Below are 16,226 nucleotides of genomic sequence, written 5' to 3'. Positions count from 1 at the left end.
GCATGTCACAGACTTGAGTCATTTATGCTATAGCTGGTTCTAAGTACATCTGTCATTTGAAGGTGTAGTTGGGTGATTTAAGCAGTCTTGTGGCTGCTGGTACTGTAGCCATCTATATCACAGCTATGCTGTCACCTACAAGATATGAATCTGTCTTCTTTATAAACACACTACTACCTGCTCAGATGGCATTTCTTTGTAATTTTTCAGCCAGTTTAACTACAACTGGCTGCAGCATTAATGGATGGAGATCTTCCTTCTAGAACTACCAGTGAATTAAGAGACCACTGGCAAGACATGAAGGGACGAACTGCAGTAAAGAGGAAAGAGACAGGGAGAATCTATACAACCTTCTACAGTGCTAAGGCTTTGTGCTCACCGAGCTTTGGATGGCAAGTGAGCTGCTGCTTCTGTGCAAGGTAAATGAGGTTTTGCGTCAGGCTGGGCCTGACTTTAATTATGCTGTTATCCTCTCAGCAGACTATTTCCACAGTTTTAGTTGAGGGCTTTTTTTTAATTTTTTGTTGTTCTTTTTATAGAAGAGAAAGAAAATGGAAGAGAAAACATTATCTGTCACTGAACATTTAACTGAGTGTACTGAATTTATTTCTCTTCCTCTCCTAGGTATCTCTCAGATCACAAAGAGGATTAAGCTGTAAGAGTTAGATGGTTTTTACCACTAGAGTAAGATAAGCTTACATTCCTGATAAATACAAATGTCAGAATAGTGACTATGGTATCCAGGAACTGCAGACAGCTGTGGGGGAGGACTAATCTTTCTTTCTGTTTGTGTAAATATGATGCTCTGGAAAGATGTGCATGCAAAACACTTTCCCTTAGGACCTTGAGATGCTGACAAGTAATGAGTGCTGCCATTTACCTCTGCTTTCTTATAACTCTCTATTTGGTCAGGAATGAGTAAGTTCATGGAACTTGCTGTAAAAATAGCAGTAATTAAATTTTGCTTTTCAGCCAGTAAGTAGGAAGATGTGGAGTTTGTTTGGTTTGTGAGCGTTTATGTTTTGAATCATTATCTGTTGGTGTGTTAGTTCTGGAAGTTATTGATGATATTCCAACTCTCCAGCACTGTGTCTGAACTCTGAGCTCCCCAGTTCAGGAATGCTTAACACTTCCAACTGGTCCTTCACTGCTCCTGGTTTCTGCAATAAAGAAACGTTAGCACATATGCCATAAAGAAATCTCAAGGACTTCAAAAATTACCTGTGCCTTATATAGATCTAGCTTTAACTTCCCATATGTAAAGCAAGGAAGCAGAGGATGATAACAGTTGCCTTCTTCCTCCTTCCCCCCACCTCCCCCAAAGAGCTTAGAATGGATTTAGCTAACTAGCATCTACAGTATTTTGAAGATTGGCTGGTGATAAATATTATAGATGTCACATCAAGATAAAAATTCTCAGAACTCCAAGGCTCTGTTTCTAGCTTTTTCATGGCTTTTTTGTTTAACCTTAAACTAGTACTTTAACCCCTCTACCACTTTTATTCATTCCTGCCTTCCAACACCACCGCTTCACATCGTCTTGCAACTCTGTCCCTTCAAGAAGTACGTGTGCCAGAGAAGAATCCGAACCTTCAGGGTGTCGCTACCTCTCGGTTTAGGAATAACCTCGTTTATTACAAGGGACAGTTTGATGAAATGCAGAATTTGCTGTCCTTACTGTGTTCTTATCCTCTTTGACTTTCAGCCACTGCTGAAGATGAGATACTGGGCTAAGTCAGACCACAGTACTTGGTACTAAGGTCTAAGTCTGTGTATTGGGTAGTCCCATAATCACCATTGATGGGTTTGCAGTAGTATGTTAGATAATGAAACACAACTATGGAACCACAGGCATGTGTTCTTTTCTCTTGTAGCTGCTCTAGGGATAAAAGCCTCAGGGAGAGAGGTAAGTGTAGATTGAGGACTATATCTGAATCCAACCTTGCAGTATTAGCCGTATGATCAATTTGACATTTTCCTCTCCTTTGAATCCTATTGTTTGAAAATTCTTGGCTGTGAGTATATGGTTATAAATACTACAAATGTTTTGAAGCCTCGCATATTTAGGTTTCTGCATGCATTTTTTTTGGCTCCTTCTGTGTAAGAATGCCCTCTCTACAGATCAGAGCTATAGCCACTCATGTCATCTTCAGTATTGTTGTGTTTGCAGAGATTTTCTTCTCTAGACTAAAGAGATAACGCAACAGGAGACTTGAAATATTCTCAGTATTTGCTTACTTCCTTTGAGGGAAATTTCTAGGGTATGTCTGTTATTGTATTCATTATTCTCCTGCAAGTTTTATCTTGGCTTCTTACTTCTGTTTGGCAGATGGGCTGTTCTCAATTCACATTTATTTTCTACCTGCTGAGCCACATTAATAAGGTCATAACGTGTGGCTTAGTGACACAGCGTGCTCTGCAACAGCAGATTAAGGTCTTTTAGCTGAAGTAGGTAGGAGAAGCAAATCCATATGAGAGGAACTGACAAAGTGAGGGGAATGAAACTCTCATTAAGCACATTTTAACCAGCAGTTTTGTGGGGAAGTGTAACTTGAAAAGGACTGTTTGAAATGCTTTTATCTATAAATATGGTGTTTCAGTTGCTCAGTGTAAGTTGCTTTTCTTAACTGAGTATCAGAGCTTGATAAATGCTGCTACATTATCTCCTATGGGCATTTACTGAAATCGTAACAATGACGTTTTCTTTTGTCTTTTATTTTACTTTCTTTTTATTTTCGATCCTGCAAACATATGAACTACTGGCTGATGCGTATATAGATGCTGGAGGGTACCTGGGGGAGAGGGAAAGAATGAGTTTGCACGCTCAGCTCTTCACGTAGGAAGCAGTATCTTTTTACAGTTTGATCGCAGCGGGAGATCTGCTTGCACTGGAAGCAGGTTTAGAACATGTATTTTATGCACTGATGGAGTGTGGAGCTGAGTGCAGCCTTTTTCTTGCGTGATGGGACATTCTGTTCAGCCATCAGGACCCAGTGGGACCTCACAGTTTCTATAGGTATAAGTTTTTTACATGAGAGGGCTCATTTTACCCATGTGACTAACAGTAATAAAAACTTCTAGCACAGACAACTCTTTCAGTTGGTTGCCAATGCTTCCTGGGATGTTTGGCTTGCTATCAGGAAGAGCTCCAGTGAAACTGGGGAGGCTAAAACAACCAACCAAGTTAAGAAAAAAAACACCTGAAGAAGAAAATAAACCAAAAAAGACCTACCTAGGAAGCAACCCACAGCAGATGCTGAAAGAGGTCCAAGTTTAGCAGGAAACTTAAATGTCACTGAATTTTACTACATTCTTACCTTCCCTGAAGAATGAGGGCCAGTATAACTCTTGCATTTTGTGGCATAATGTGTTGTTGTTTAATCAATCTCAAATAAGTTCTGCCCTGATGTGGCTTAAGAATCATACCCTGATATTTGATGGTATTAGATTTGGTTGAGGATTTAGTAATGTGCTGCACATTTTCTGGTCTGTGTGGATAAAATACACAGCACTAATGACAATGCAAATTTATTAAGCATATTAAAAATGAGTTCTCTGTTGCAGTCACGAAATGTAGGAGTGTTATCAAGTAAATAAAATAGAACCCCAATCCATTTTCTGCATGAAAAACCATGTAACTCAAGATAATGAATATTAATTCTGACATATATTATCAATATACTGTAAATAACAGATGCACAATGTTCATGCCACTTTATGGACATACAGTATTTAAATGCAGTTTGTCATGCTTGTTCTGCAAATTAGAAGATGAACTTGGCACATCTGTTTCCTAGACTGTACCTGCTTGCACAGATGATATTGGTAAAACATAGCAGAACTTTCTCTGTTTACGGTCCATTGAGTTCATCTGTCTGCTGAGGCTATGTGAGAACTGCAGACAAGCTAGACTGGATCTGATATATAAGAGTAAAGATAAACAACACGGCAGTTAGCAGTTCATAAACAGGAGGTAAAACATCCTTTATCTTCTGATATTTCCATCCCTTTTGTATCTATGCAGTCACCCTTCCTTTTGCAAAACTGGGTAAAGAATGAATTTGGGCTAAGCCTGGGTAAGCAAAAACCAGCTCCAGCTGAGTGAGTTATACTAGCTTGGGATCTGAACTCTTAAGATCTGTAGAGTCAGGTTGCAAATATTTCTGCATTTACACCATGGGAATTATCCAGGTAAACATTCAAAGTTTACTGTTACTACAGAAAGAGTCAGATGTGTCAGTAGGTCTCTTTTCAAGGACTTAATGAAACACCTAGAAATGATGTGTTGTAAAAATGGATATTTAAATATATGCAATGGTATGTTTGTTGTGTAGCATAAATTTACTGCTGTTTACACTAAAACATAGCAGTGTGTTTGGACAGGTACTTTCTTCTCTAACCTACCAAATGATAATTGGACAAAACAGAAAAGGAGAAATAAAGCCCACAAGTAATCAGCTTGTGTCTTCAGTAGTGACAGCAAAGCCAGCTTTTGAGTGTGATCCTGCTGACAGCTCCTGTGCCTTGGAGTACAGTGTTCTCAGCAGCAGAAGGTTTTTCTTTCTCATGTCAGAGCTTAGTGAGGGGAGGAAGAAAGTAGGACATCAATGCATGAGTTGTTCGTTAGGAGGGCACAGAGTCCCTTAGGAAGACCCCAGGGCTACTGGGTGAGACTCCAGATCTGTGTGTGTGTGTGTGTGCACCAGTATTATTAGTGAGAGCTATACTTTGCAGGGAGCTGGATCAATTAAGACAAAAAAAGTTCGTTTTGCCTATTGTCATTGGGAGGTACTGCTGAAGACCTATGTACTCAGCACTGAAAAAGTTTGTGCTTTGTATGACGGGGCAACTTGAGTGAGATTCAATTCCTGGTGAGCAAGAAATCAGTTTGCAGCTTGATTTCCCCTTATGAAAGTTTGGAGAAGGCATTTCCTGTCCTGGGTAGCAGCCTCCCATTGCTATTGCATCGAGTCATTTCACTGCTGAGATATGTGAAGCGGTGAGTGAAGATGTCCTGTCGATTATGAACATCAATTGTAATGCACTCTAAACCGATACAGTGCTTTGCCAATGGGAGGTAAAAAGCCTTCCTTCTCTCTTTCACCCATTATTTTCCCTTAACCCCTAGTGAGTTTCTTCTGTAAGGAAGTTGCATGAATTTCCCTAGCATGCATTTTAATGTGTGCTGTGTAGTTGAGTGTGAAGATAAAACCTCTTTTCAATGATCTTACAATCCCAATAGTGTGTCTATGAGAAATGCTGAGTTGAAAATTAATAGAGATTTAGAGATGACACATGTATTGTGTATCATACTATTTCATAAGGAGAGATAGACTGATATCTGATCTTCTCTCAAGGCAAAATTCTTGCAGAAAGACAGTGTTCATTCTACTAATGTGCTTTTACTGCTGTATTTATACACATATCTGTGTATGAGTTCCCATCCATTTCCTTCAAGCCTGAGCTCCTGGAGTCAGGTGATTGCTCAGTCTCAGCTTTTCTGTGGTGGAAGAAAGCCCCACTTTCAGGTTCTTGTATAGTGAAGAGAAAAATGAATGACTTCAGCTGTTGTACAGATGAGAAAGCCCAAACAGAATCTTCACATTTGGTCCTTGAGAGCCAAGCAGAGCCTTGCGTGCCAAGCAGAGCCTTGAGCCTGGCTTTCCTGCAAGCCAGCTGAATGTTGATTGTTGGCTTATGTGTTCATAATTTCTAAAACCAAAACAACCAAGGAAAACCAAACTTCTTGCTCTTCTGCTGATGAATAAAAGCTTTTGGTTTGTTTTTTTTTCTTTAACTTCTGATAAAACTTGATGGTTTTGCTCTTTGGCGGTGGTGGTGATGGTACAAAGTTGTGCTCCCTCCTAAGGTGGAACAGGATGAGCTGAGACACCCCCTCAGAGTTAATTGGGAACCAGGTATGTTCCATATATAGGGAGAAATGCAGCTGGATCGAAAGGACACAGGCACTAAAAGGCAGCCTGAGGAGATGGCAGGTTCCTTGTCATGCATTAAAAGCTGCTGCTGATCTTGAGTCCCCAAGAGGTTTTTTTGCTAAGCTGCAGGCTTTAAAATCTGCACAGCACTCAGCTGCCAATCTGTTGGCCTTGTAACCTCTGGGGAGAAAGGGACTGCAATCAAAATCAGTGTGGCATTGTCCTTATACATTTGAATACAAAATCTGTTTTAAATAAGCTAAAAGGGAAACAAGAAGCCAGAAGACCTGTGCGCTAAATAACCTTTCTGTAAGACAGGAGGATGAAAGGAAGCTGTAGACAGGTCTAAGCTCCCATTGTGCTTTACCAAGTCACTGTGTTCTTACCGATAGTTCGGGTATGTTTACATTGTCCCAGGCTGTCTCAGCTCCAAAGGATCAGTCTGGGAGGCTGAAACCCACACATTTTTGGTCTCTTCTATTCCTTTCCTTGCTTCTAGGAAGTAGCATATCTTCTGTTTAGTGCTGTGGAATGAGAACCGCAGCTGCGAGCTCTAGCCTCCCTACATACAGCTTTAGGCAAACTTCTTCACCATTGCATGTGTGTGTAATGGGGTTATGCTACCTGTCCATCTGTAGTAAATGGATGAAACTGGCTAATAGAACCAATCCTGGAAGAGTTAGAGGGGAAACACAACTGTATAAGCCTACAGTCTCTATTTGTGGCTGAAGCCTAACAGAGGTTTGGCCTATGCTTTGCCAAGTGTGTGGCATATTCTCATTCAGTACTGAAGAGGACCTAGAGAAACTCTTGGATATCTTTTGCAGGGTGGTTTGTCATCTTTGGGTCAATGTATGGTATTTTTAGTTTGGATTTTGCTTGAACAGAGTTTAATCCTTGCATAAAGATAAGAAATAGCCAGTTCTCTTTCCAAGGAAGGAAAATCAACAGAGGTGTTTTAGGACCATAGATTGTGTGGCATTGCTGGGAAGAACTAGTAGATGGGAAAAGCAATCGTATTAAATTTTTATTAATTTCTCTTTTAACAGTTGTTTCTTTATGAAGATATGAAACAACATTTTTCCTAATTGTGTTTACAACTCAGCTCCTCTGTTCTTGTGTTTTCTGGAATGTGAGAGAGGTAGAACTACAATGTTGTTTCCTCCTTAATGCATGGCACCTCAGCCTAAATGGAAGCAACACAGTGCACCATAAATGCTAGACAGCTATTACCGGTATTAAACTCCCAGTGCAAAACCTACTACCTTTGGGATTGTCCTGGGTTCAGCAGTAGCACTCATTTTTCCCCTTCTTGGTAGCTGGTGCAGTGCAGTGTTTTGACTTTCAGCTTGGGAACAGAGCTGATAGTGATGTTTAGGTTTGGCCAAGGACTTTGTGAGCCTCATGCTCTGCCAGGGAGGAGGGGAAGCTGGGAGGAAGCAGAGACAGGACACCTGACCCAAACTGACCAAAGAGGTATTCCATACCACAGCACGTCATGCCCAGGATGTAACTGGGAGTTAGCCGGAAGGGCTGGGAGACTGCAGGGTTGGAGGAGGTATCGGTCAGAGCTTGGTCGGGCTGGGGGGGCGAGTTATCGGTCGGCTGGTGGTGAGATGATGTATTCTCTTCCCTTGTTATTTCCTCTATCATTATTATCATTGGTGGTAGCAGTAGTGATCTGTGTTATACCTTAGTTACTAAACTGTTCTTATCTCAACCCGTGGGAGTTGCATTCTTTTCGATTCTCCTCTCCGTCCCTCCGAGAGCAGGGGGAGGGCAAGAAAAGGGGGGGAAGTGAGCGAACGAATTACCTGACTGGGTTTAAACCACGACAGTTCTTTTTGGCGCCCAACGTGGGGCACGAAGGGTTGAGATAACGACAGATCTGACCGGATTAATAGCCACTCATCACAATGACGATTTATTGGCTCTCAGAGTTGTTCTTGTTGATCTCACAGCTTCAGAATGTTGTAACTTACGTAGAGCCGGTATTTGCTGTGTTAGTGTTTATCAAGTATGGGGCCTGGGCTAAGGTTCTTGTCTCACTGTGCTTTATGGCAATGGCTTGTAATACGGGCGGGCTCCAGCAGCAGGGCGGGACGGACGTGGCCTTGGACTTGTACGTGGCCGTCCGGCTGCTCTTCACCGTCCTGGCCCTCACCCTACTCTCCATCTTCGTGAGGCTGCGGGGAGCTGAGGGGGAGCGGCCCCGGGAGCCGGCGGCAGCCGAAGCGGCCCGGGAGAGCGGCCCCGGGGACCAAGCGGCGGCGGGAGCGGGGCCGGAGGCCGCGAGGGGACGGCTGCCGGTGGAGGAGGTCGGGGCGGTCGAGGAGCAGAAGGAGGCGGCTGCCGAGCAGCGGGAGAAGGCGGCGGAGGAGCCGAGCCCCGCGGAGGAGCCCAGCCCCGCGACGGCCGAGAGCATTCCACGGAAGCCGCCCGCCGAGCCCCAGGAGGATGCAGGAGACCACGCAGCATTTCCCAGCAAGGCAGAGGAGGAAGAGCTGGACTCAGGAAAAGAGAAGCTGGCGGTGGGAGAGCCGGCAAGCACAGCAGCTGCACCGGCCCCAGTGACAAGTACAGCAGCATCAACTGAGAGTTCTGAAGGTTTTGAATGGCCTTTGGGTATCCCTGGGACCTGCCTGCTGATTGTGGTGGGGATCAGCATGTTGGCACACACACAGGCTGTGTTCTACCCACAACCATTTTGTCTGATCTCAAAAGTTAAGCAGAGTCAGGTTTGGGTCTTGTCTGGGGTTAGACGAGGATATGGGGGGACCAAGAGGTTTTCCCCAAGGCTGGACAGCCAGGAGTGGCAGGGTGTGTGGGAGAGTATGGGCAAGTATCTAGTCCACTGGGCCCCTCCAGTGCTTTGGAAGCGTCGGAGATGGAAGGCAGCTGTATGGAGTCCCCAGCAACAAGCTGCAGAAACTGCTGAAGGGGACAATGAATTATTTTGAGCCTGGTGGGCCCATGGCACTTCAGGCCATCAGAGCAAAGATGCAACATAGATATGGACTCATGATCGAGGGGTGGACTTAGCAATGGACACTATTGCCCAGGTTATTCACGAGTGTGAACACTGCGCACAGTCTCTCCTGCTCTGGAAGACTGTTACAAGAGATGGAGCCTGACATCATGGACCAGATGGACTCAGCAGCTTTATAGGGACTGGTCCATGCACTAAGATAAGCGTGCACTGAGATAAGAGTGATGGTATATTGAAAATGTGGGATCTGAGCATGACGTGAATGGTATGGAATAAGGGGTGGATAATGTCCTGGGTTCAGCAGTAGCACTCATTTTTCCCCTTCTTGGTAGCTGGTGCAGTGCAGTGTTTTGACTTTCAGCTTGGGAACAGAGCTGATAGTGATGTTTAGGTTTGGCCAAGGACTTTGTGAGCCTCATGCTCTGCCAGGGAGGAGGGGAAGCTGGGAGGAAGCAGAGACAGGACACCTGACCCAAACTGACCAAAGAGGTATTCCATACCACAGCACGTCATGCCCAGGATGTAACTGGGAGTTAGCCGGAAGGGCTGGGAGACTGCAGGGTTGGAGGAGGTATCGGTCAGAGCTTGGTCGGGCTGGGGGGGCGAGTTATCGGTCGGCTGGTGGTGAGATGATGTATTCTCTTCCCTTGTTATTTCCTCTATCATTATTATCATTGGTGGTAGCAGTAGTGATTTGTGTTATACCTTAGTTACTAAACTGTTCTTATCTCAACCCGTGGGAGTTGCATTCTTTTCGATTCTCCTCTCCGTCCCTCCGAGAGCAGGGGGAGGGCAAGAAAAGGGGGGGAAGTGAGCGAACGAATTACCTGACTGGGTTTAAACCACGACAGGGATAATCTTTCTTTCTTGCCCCACTAAAGAAAACAGTTTATGCCCTGAAACATGAGTTCTGATGGTGAGTTGCCATATTAACATTAATATCTAGTTAAAAATGTAAGTTTTATATATATTTTATAGACTATTAAATTACTGTCCCTTTCCAGTAAGCACATCTGTGGCTTGCAAGAGCCTGACCTCCTTTTTCTAGGAGCAGTGTGCACTGACTACTGGCATTGTGGAAATATAATTTCTCTTCACTTCCATGCCAATGCTCTAGTGACGATGCGCTCTCTTGTTACGAGGCAGCATAAAATTTAGAGGCTAGTCACGATGAAGGTAGTAAGAAAGTCAGGCCTCAGTAAATTTCCTTTCTAAGTGTTCCCTTTTCAAAGGTAAATGGTCTTATTCTTTGTAATCTCTCTGTGTATGTTAACAGCTTTCACAATGCTAACTCTTTTGTAAGAAAAGCATATTACAATCCCAGACTGCTTTATCTCTGGTAAAGGAGCCAAAGGAGGAAGAAGCCAATATACTTTTTATTTTGAAACTCCACCAGCTACTCAGCACACATGAACTGTAAATTCTAGATGTGGATGCTACTCAAAGAAGCAAGCATGATGTCACAAGTGTTTTAATAGCTTTTGATGTATTTCCTTAAGTGCTTTATTAAGATGATGCACAACAGCATTTGGAAGCCAAATGCAGTCTTAGTAGAGTCTTGGAGGAGTTATTTTCAATCTCCTGACTTTTCTTCCTCAACACAGTAATTTGTTTGACTGGGACAGAAGGACCCTGGATCCAGAAAGGATTGTACTTCTTGCTTAGTGTTTCTTTGTGAGTGAATCAGCCCAGTTTGTGATCTGAGTGAGTAGGGGTATGAATGAACTTACTGTGATAGTGAGAGCTGCATGGTTCAGAAAGCAGGATACTGACTGGGGTTGGGAGATTTGTGTTCTGTCACTTGTATGGGTTTGTGCCTTGTAGATGGTGAAATATTTGGTTAGGCATAATGAAAAATCAGCAAATTCATGTGTATCAAAAGTCAGCTGCAAGGATTCCTTTCCTAGCAAGATATTTCTAATGACATTCTACAAGGTTAGTTCTAGGTGCAGTGATATAGGACATTTTTACCATTAGTCTAGTGACAAATCTGGTATAATTTTCCAGGTTTTAAGACAGGTAGGGTAGTGAATCAAAAAGAGACCTGAGGGTAGTCACAGTGAGCAAATGGATTACATGGTAAGCTAGGCTCATTTGAAGTAATGTATTTCAGTCTAGAAAAGCATAATAGTAGGACAAAGGCTGAAGGCTGTACTTACAGGGCTATATACTGTCTAGTTACAATGTGGAGAAGAGCTGCGATTGGACAGTGTGTAGGAGCTGGAATAAGCAAAACTGGACTTTACATCCCATTATGAAGGGGCCAAAATGCACTGATTTGATCAATGGCTATGTAAGCTGAGGAGCCAGGAGTTACTTAGTTTTTCTTTTTTTAATTAAAACTCTGAAATGTTTCTTTTAAGATACTGGTTTGGCACAAAGGGCTTTCTGTGATAACATACAATTTTTAGCAAAACTCTACACCCAGGATGAGGTTTCTGGGCAGAATTGAAAGAGAAATGAAAAGTGCAACACTGTGTTGCACTGCTTAGGATGCTTCTGTGCTCCAGAAACAATCTAAATATGCCCATGAAGGATGCTGTCTGTAGACCACAAAGTTACAGAATCCCAACTGTTGGATGCTGGGAGAGTGTTTGGAGGAAATACTAATTCATGCTTCCTTAGTTTTCGCACAGGTATCTGTTGTTAACCACCTTCAGGGACAGGTGCTGAGCTAAATCAACTTGTGCTCTGACACAAGATGCTGATGATGTGGTAGAACAGAACTCTGTATAGGTAAATGTACACATTGGAAACATTGCTATTGTGATGTAGTTACACCTCATAGCTAAACTTGCTCACTTCCATTTTGCAATTAATTTTACGTAAATTCATCCCAAATTATTTGATTCAGCACAAGGCTAACTTGAAGTGCTGATTTGAATTAAAGAATAGACATAAAATTAAACATATCTGAAACATGCTCTTAAGGTCATGCACATCACAGATTCTTAAAACTGCAAGTGAACCAAGCTTGGTGTCTCTAAGAGTAAAGGTGAAATGAAGGGAAAAAACCCACCATCACAAATGGGCGCAATAAGGTGGGCAAAAGATTACTCAGACCAGATAAAAGATGACAAGCACTGACATGAGATGGGGGAGGCAATCTAGTTTCTGAAGCAAAGATTATATATGGTTAAGATTAGTGGGGTTGCATGGGGAGTCAGCTCTTCTGCTTGTGGAAACTGTTATGCATTCACTCCCTGAATCCAACTGTACCACTTTCCACTTGCTGTTAATCTGCTCCAGAAATGAATTCTGGACACTCACAAAACCAGTATCACCTCTCTTGTTAGGCTTTTCTTCTTATTATTTTGATATCTGGTATTACCATTTTGTGTTTTGATAATGCTATAAAGCTAAGTAAAGAGAAAAGATGGTTGAAAATACTTCAAGTGTAGCTATAAAGTCTACTCAGTCTATGTCCTATTAGAAAGTAATGGTCAGTATTTTAATAAGTATAAATACATTGTCCAGCCCTTCTATTAGCATAATTAAAAAGGCATTGTTTGGCAGTTGACTTCTCTTGCATTCAGTTGCTCGTTATTGCTTCAGAAGAAACATGCTGAGTCAATTAGTTTAGAAAGAAGATGGAATAAACCTTTCAGAGTGAACAAGGCTTGTTAATTTGCAGAATTTCAGTTTAAATTGCTTGAAAAGAACTAGCGTTGAGATACAATAGCCTAGCTTTATGTGTGTGGAGTAACTCCTAGAATGCTGGTTAGTGCCCTGAAAAAAAGGAGGGTAATGTGGAGTGTTTTGGTATGGGAGATCTAGAATTGTTCATTAAATGGATTCCGGTGACAGAGGAGCTGCATGTTGCACCTTTCTTCAAAACCAAATCAAAAAATCCAAGTGTGTGTCATTTAGCTGAGGTAAGGTCTGAGGCTATTTACTCCTGTTGCAACAGCTGGCACTCTACCCTTTTTTTATTATAAGTAATCCCATCAAGTCAGTAAGAATTGAACATTGAACAAGGGAGGTAGGTAACTTCAGTTGTATGAAGGGCTATTTTGGACCAAATCAGAGATTGGTTACACCCAGTACCTTGTCTTCAGTGTGAACCTGCAGCAGATAAGTGTGTAAGAACAAGGCCAAGCATGTGTCACTTTCCTGATACAGCCTTCCAGCTAATACTGACTTCTGGCTCCAGGCCTTTATATAGCAGAAGTGCTTAATAGGAGTATTTACTAGCCCTTGGTGGGTGTGTTTATGGGGATGGGGGGTTATTTCTCCTTCTTAAGAATGCATCCATCATTGGAAGCAATACAGACTTTCAGCATCCAGAACGGTGGACAGCTGAAAAGCACCAAGTGGTGGTTGGCATGTGTCAACTGCAGTGACAGCTGAATTAATGCTTGGGAAGTGAGAAGTCTTCTCTGCCTTTAGCAGTCCTGTTTCTTTTCCTCACACTTCTTTATATATGTGAGTCCTGCTGTGTGATGAAAGCAAAGTCACCCAGCTGTATTTTATCTTATAAAATGAACTGGCCACTCACTGTGTTGGATAGAGTACCCTATGGAAGTGAAAAAGAAGTAAATGACACAAAATTGCACTTGTGTGTAGCCTTTAGGGCACAGAACTCCATATGGCAGATGGAGAACAGAGTGTCTTTGAGTTTTATTGATTGCTGTTTAAGCATTGCCGTATCCTCTTAATGAATGGAGAGGGTAAAGAAGATAACTTTGGAAAACTCCATTAAGTAGTAAGAAAAAAAAATTCTGGTTCTTTAGTAAGCTTGTGCTGCACTGATTTGTACCATGGTGCCTATTAGAAAAAAGGAGGCATGGAAGAATAAAGCACTGGTGATCTTGAACTGTGCATTGCTTCCAGGCTGGCCATATTGTTCCTACCATCTCAGAAATATTTTTCTCTACAGAGAGATGGCAGTGGCTTTGACTCTGAAGACCCAGCTGCTTGGAATACATGGTACATCAGTGACTCCTATTTAATTGGTGTGCTTGAACCTACAATAGGGATGTTATTGGCTTGTTAATTAATTTAATTTTCTGAATTAACTTAGTGATGACTGCCCTGCCTTCTTCTGCATGAATGTTGCTATAGAGAATTGAATCTACCTCCTCCTTCCCTGTTTGATAGGTCTGATTACCCATGAGAGAGAACCCCTCCAAAAGTACCTGTAAAAACCTTGGTCAGAAAGGAAAAAGCAGAGGGAATGTAGATTCTAGCAAGCCGTGTCTTTTCTGTTGTGGGAAAGAAATCTGAAAGGCAGCTTCTGTATGTCCTAGGCATTCACCACCTTATAGGATGAGTCAGTCTCTACTGACTGCAAGGTATCTTTTTAGTGATGGAGGGAAAAGTCAGGGAAAAGGGGAATCATGTAGGTATTGACAGTACTACTTTCAGTGGCTCCAGGTAATATCATGCGTGGGATGATGCCAACTCTTATTCTGTCTACCTGCCCTTGTGCAGCAGCCCCTCTCCCTCCTTAAAGATTGAGCATTGACACCTATGCTAGTAACTTTAAGTATCTATTTTTGATGGAGGGATTTCTGTTACTTTGGAAAACCCAGAGAAGTTATAGTTCAGTCTGGCACATAGGGAAACTACATGAGATGTGTGGGGTAGATCTAGCTGCATAGTTCCATTACTTTTGGCACCTGTTATATTTCACATAGAAACTGATACCTTCCAGCTGCATTTAATGAGCTCAAATCCATCCAGAAAGGGGAAAGGATGCCGAGTGAATCAGCAACATCTCAGATGCCTTGAGCCTTAATTTTCACGTGTATTTGGCCTACACTTGACAGTCATCATGTCTGCCTTAACAATATCCCCCTGGGCATTGTCATGCTGTCCTCCCACATAGGTTTGTCCCTTCCTTTCCTTTCTAAAGTGCTGCTTCTCTGGACTCCCTGTTTCAGTCACTTCCTTTGTTAGTTTGAAGAAGTTTTAAGTCTTGCTCTGAAAGCTACGTAATACATTTATATTTTCTTATGGGATATCACATAAAAGCTCAGAACTTTTCTGAATGTGGGTGTCATAAACATTTGTCTTCTCAATCACTAAACCTCTAACAAGCTTTTATGTAATTATATATGATAATTATACAGACTCTCCTGTAAACTGTCATTAAGTCTGTTGAAAGGCTTGTACAGATTTCAGTAAGCCTTCATTACCAGGTTTTCTTATCCAAAGAGACAGAATGTTCTTTTCTGCTCTCTTTTGTCTTTTCTGTACCATAGTAAGTACACAAAGCTGTTATAAATTGAATAAGTATTTGTTAAAATAGTATGCTCCTTTCTGTTTGTACCTCCCATGGAGGCAGCTCTCGTACTGGGACTCTTGCAGCAGAGTATCACACAAATCAGGTAGATACAGCAGGTGAGCCCAATGCAGTGGTGAAGGGCTGCTGGCACATGAGGCAATGACTCACAGTTCACAGCCCTATTTCTTGGAGAAGTTACCACCATCTACTGTTGGCATCTGATTCCCAGGAAAGATTCAAGGTATATGAAGAGGTGGTAAAGTTAATAGCAGAGATTAGTGGCCTCAGAGTTGATAATCAAACTCAGTTGCCTCAATAGCATGAATAGATTATTGTCCAAGGGATTGGAGATGCTAAGGCAGAGGTAAATTCTAAGGAAGAATTTGGCAAAGGCTAAAGGACTTTTATTTCTTTTTCTTCTTTTAAAATATCTGATTGGCAGCTGCTGTGCTGTGTGAGGTCAGATGGATGCAGGTGGCTACTCTTGATCAATGGAATCACCATGCCCTTTCTGGGAGACAAAAGGGAGAAAAAATTCACCAGGCACCCCACAGTAACTGTTAGACTTTCCAGACCAAGCCTAGCTCCTGGTCTTCAGCAGGAGGGGGCCATGGTCTCTCTCTTGCTCTGAGGTTCTGTGTAGTGGGTGCAGGTGGTTGCCCTGATTTTTAAGTCACCAGCTGTGCCTGGTATGTGGCTGTAACACTGCTGTACTGCTGTGGCAGAGACCTGTGGGTGGGAGATGAATCCCATCTGCTCAGATTATGAGGTGGCAGTAGTCCTGCTAACAGGCGGAAGCTTGCTGCTGCTAATACACTGAGTTCACACAGCAGTGTTCGGAGACTCAGCTATTTCTTAAATATTGCTCTGTGATGTCTACATGAAAAAAAAGAAAGATAGGATAAACTGCCAAGACGCCAAGATTCTGTGTAGGAGCAAGGCTGGCAGCATAAGTTTTCTACTGACAGAATCCTGCAAAAATGGGGTAGTTACACTCAAGGAACTGAATTTGCTGGCCTCTGAATTGGATAGGACTTGTAAGCACTATCAAATGGAGCTAGTGCCCAGTGAT

The 16,226-nt window shown here is 42.5% G+C and overlaps 1 protein-coding gene across 5 annotated transcripts in view; it reads left to right on the top strand.

The window, feature by feature from the left end:
• The window catches only part of SORCS1 (sortilin related VPS10 domain containing receptor 1), a 300,139-nt gene that overhangs the window by 92,058 nt on the left and 191,855 nt on the right, over positions 1 to 16,226 (top strand). The window contains exon 1 of one of the 5 annotated variants that reach the window (XM_062601968.1): positions 226 to 419. The exons of the other annotated variants lie outside the window; for them this stretch is intronic. Within the exon in view, the coding sequence (XP_062457952.1) occupies positions 241 to 419 (179 nt within the window). The 5' untranslated portion in view covers positions 226 to 240. Of the gene's footprint in view, positions 1 to 225; positions 420 to 16,226 lie in introns of those variants that run through there. 5 annotated transcript variants of the gene reach the window in all.

This window comes from Pezoporus occidentalis, unplaced genomic scaffold (assembly GCF_034315485.1).
Source record: "Pezoporus occidentalis ecotype Australia unplaced genomic scaffold, CSIRO_AGI_Poc_V1 ctg73, whole genome shotgun sequence".
NCBI classification, from domain to species: Eukaryota; Metazoa; Chordata; class Aves; order Psittaciformes; family Psittacidae; genus Pezoporus; species Pezoporus occidentalis.
The sequence above is the reverse complement of the archived record's forward strand: the minus strand, read 5'-3'. Positions and strand labels throughout refer to the sequence as shown.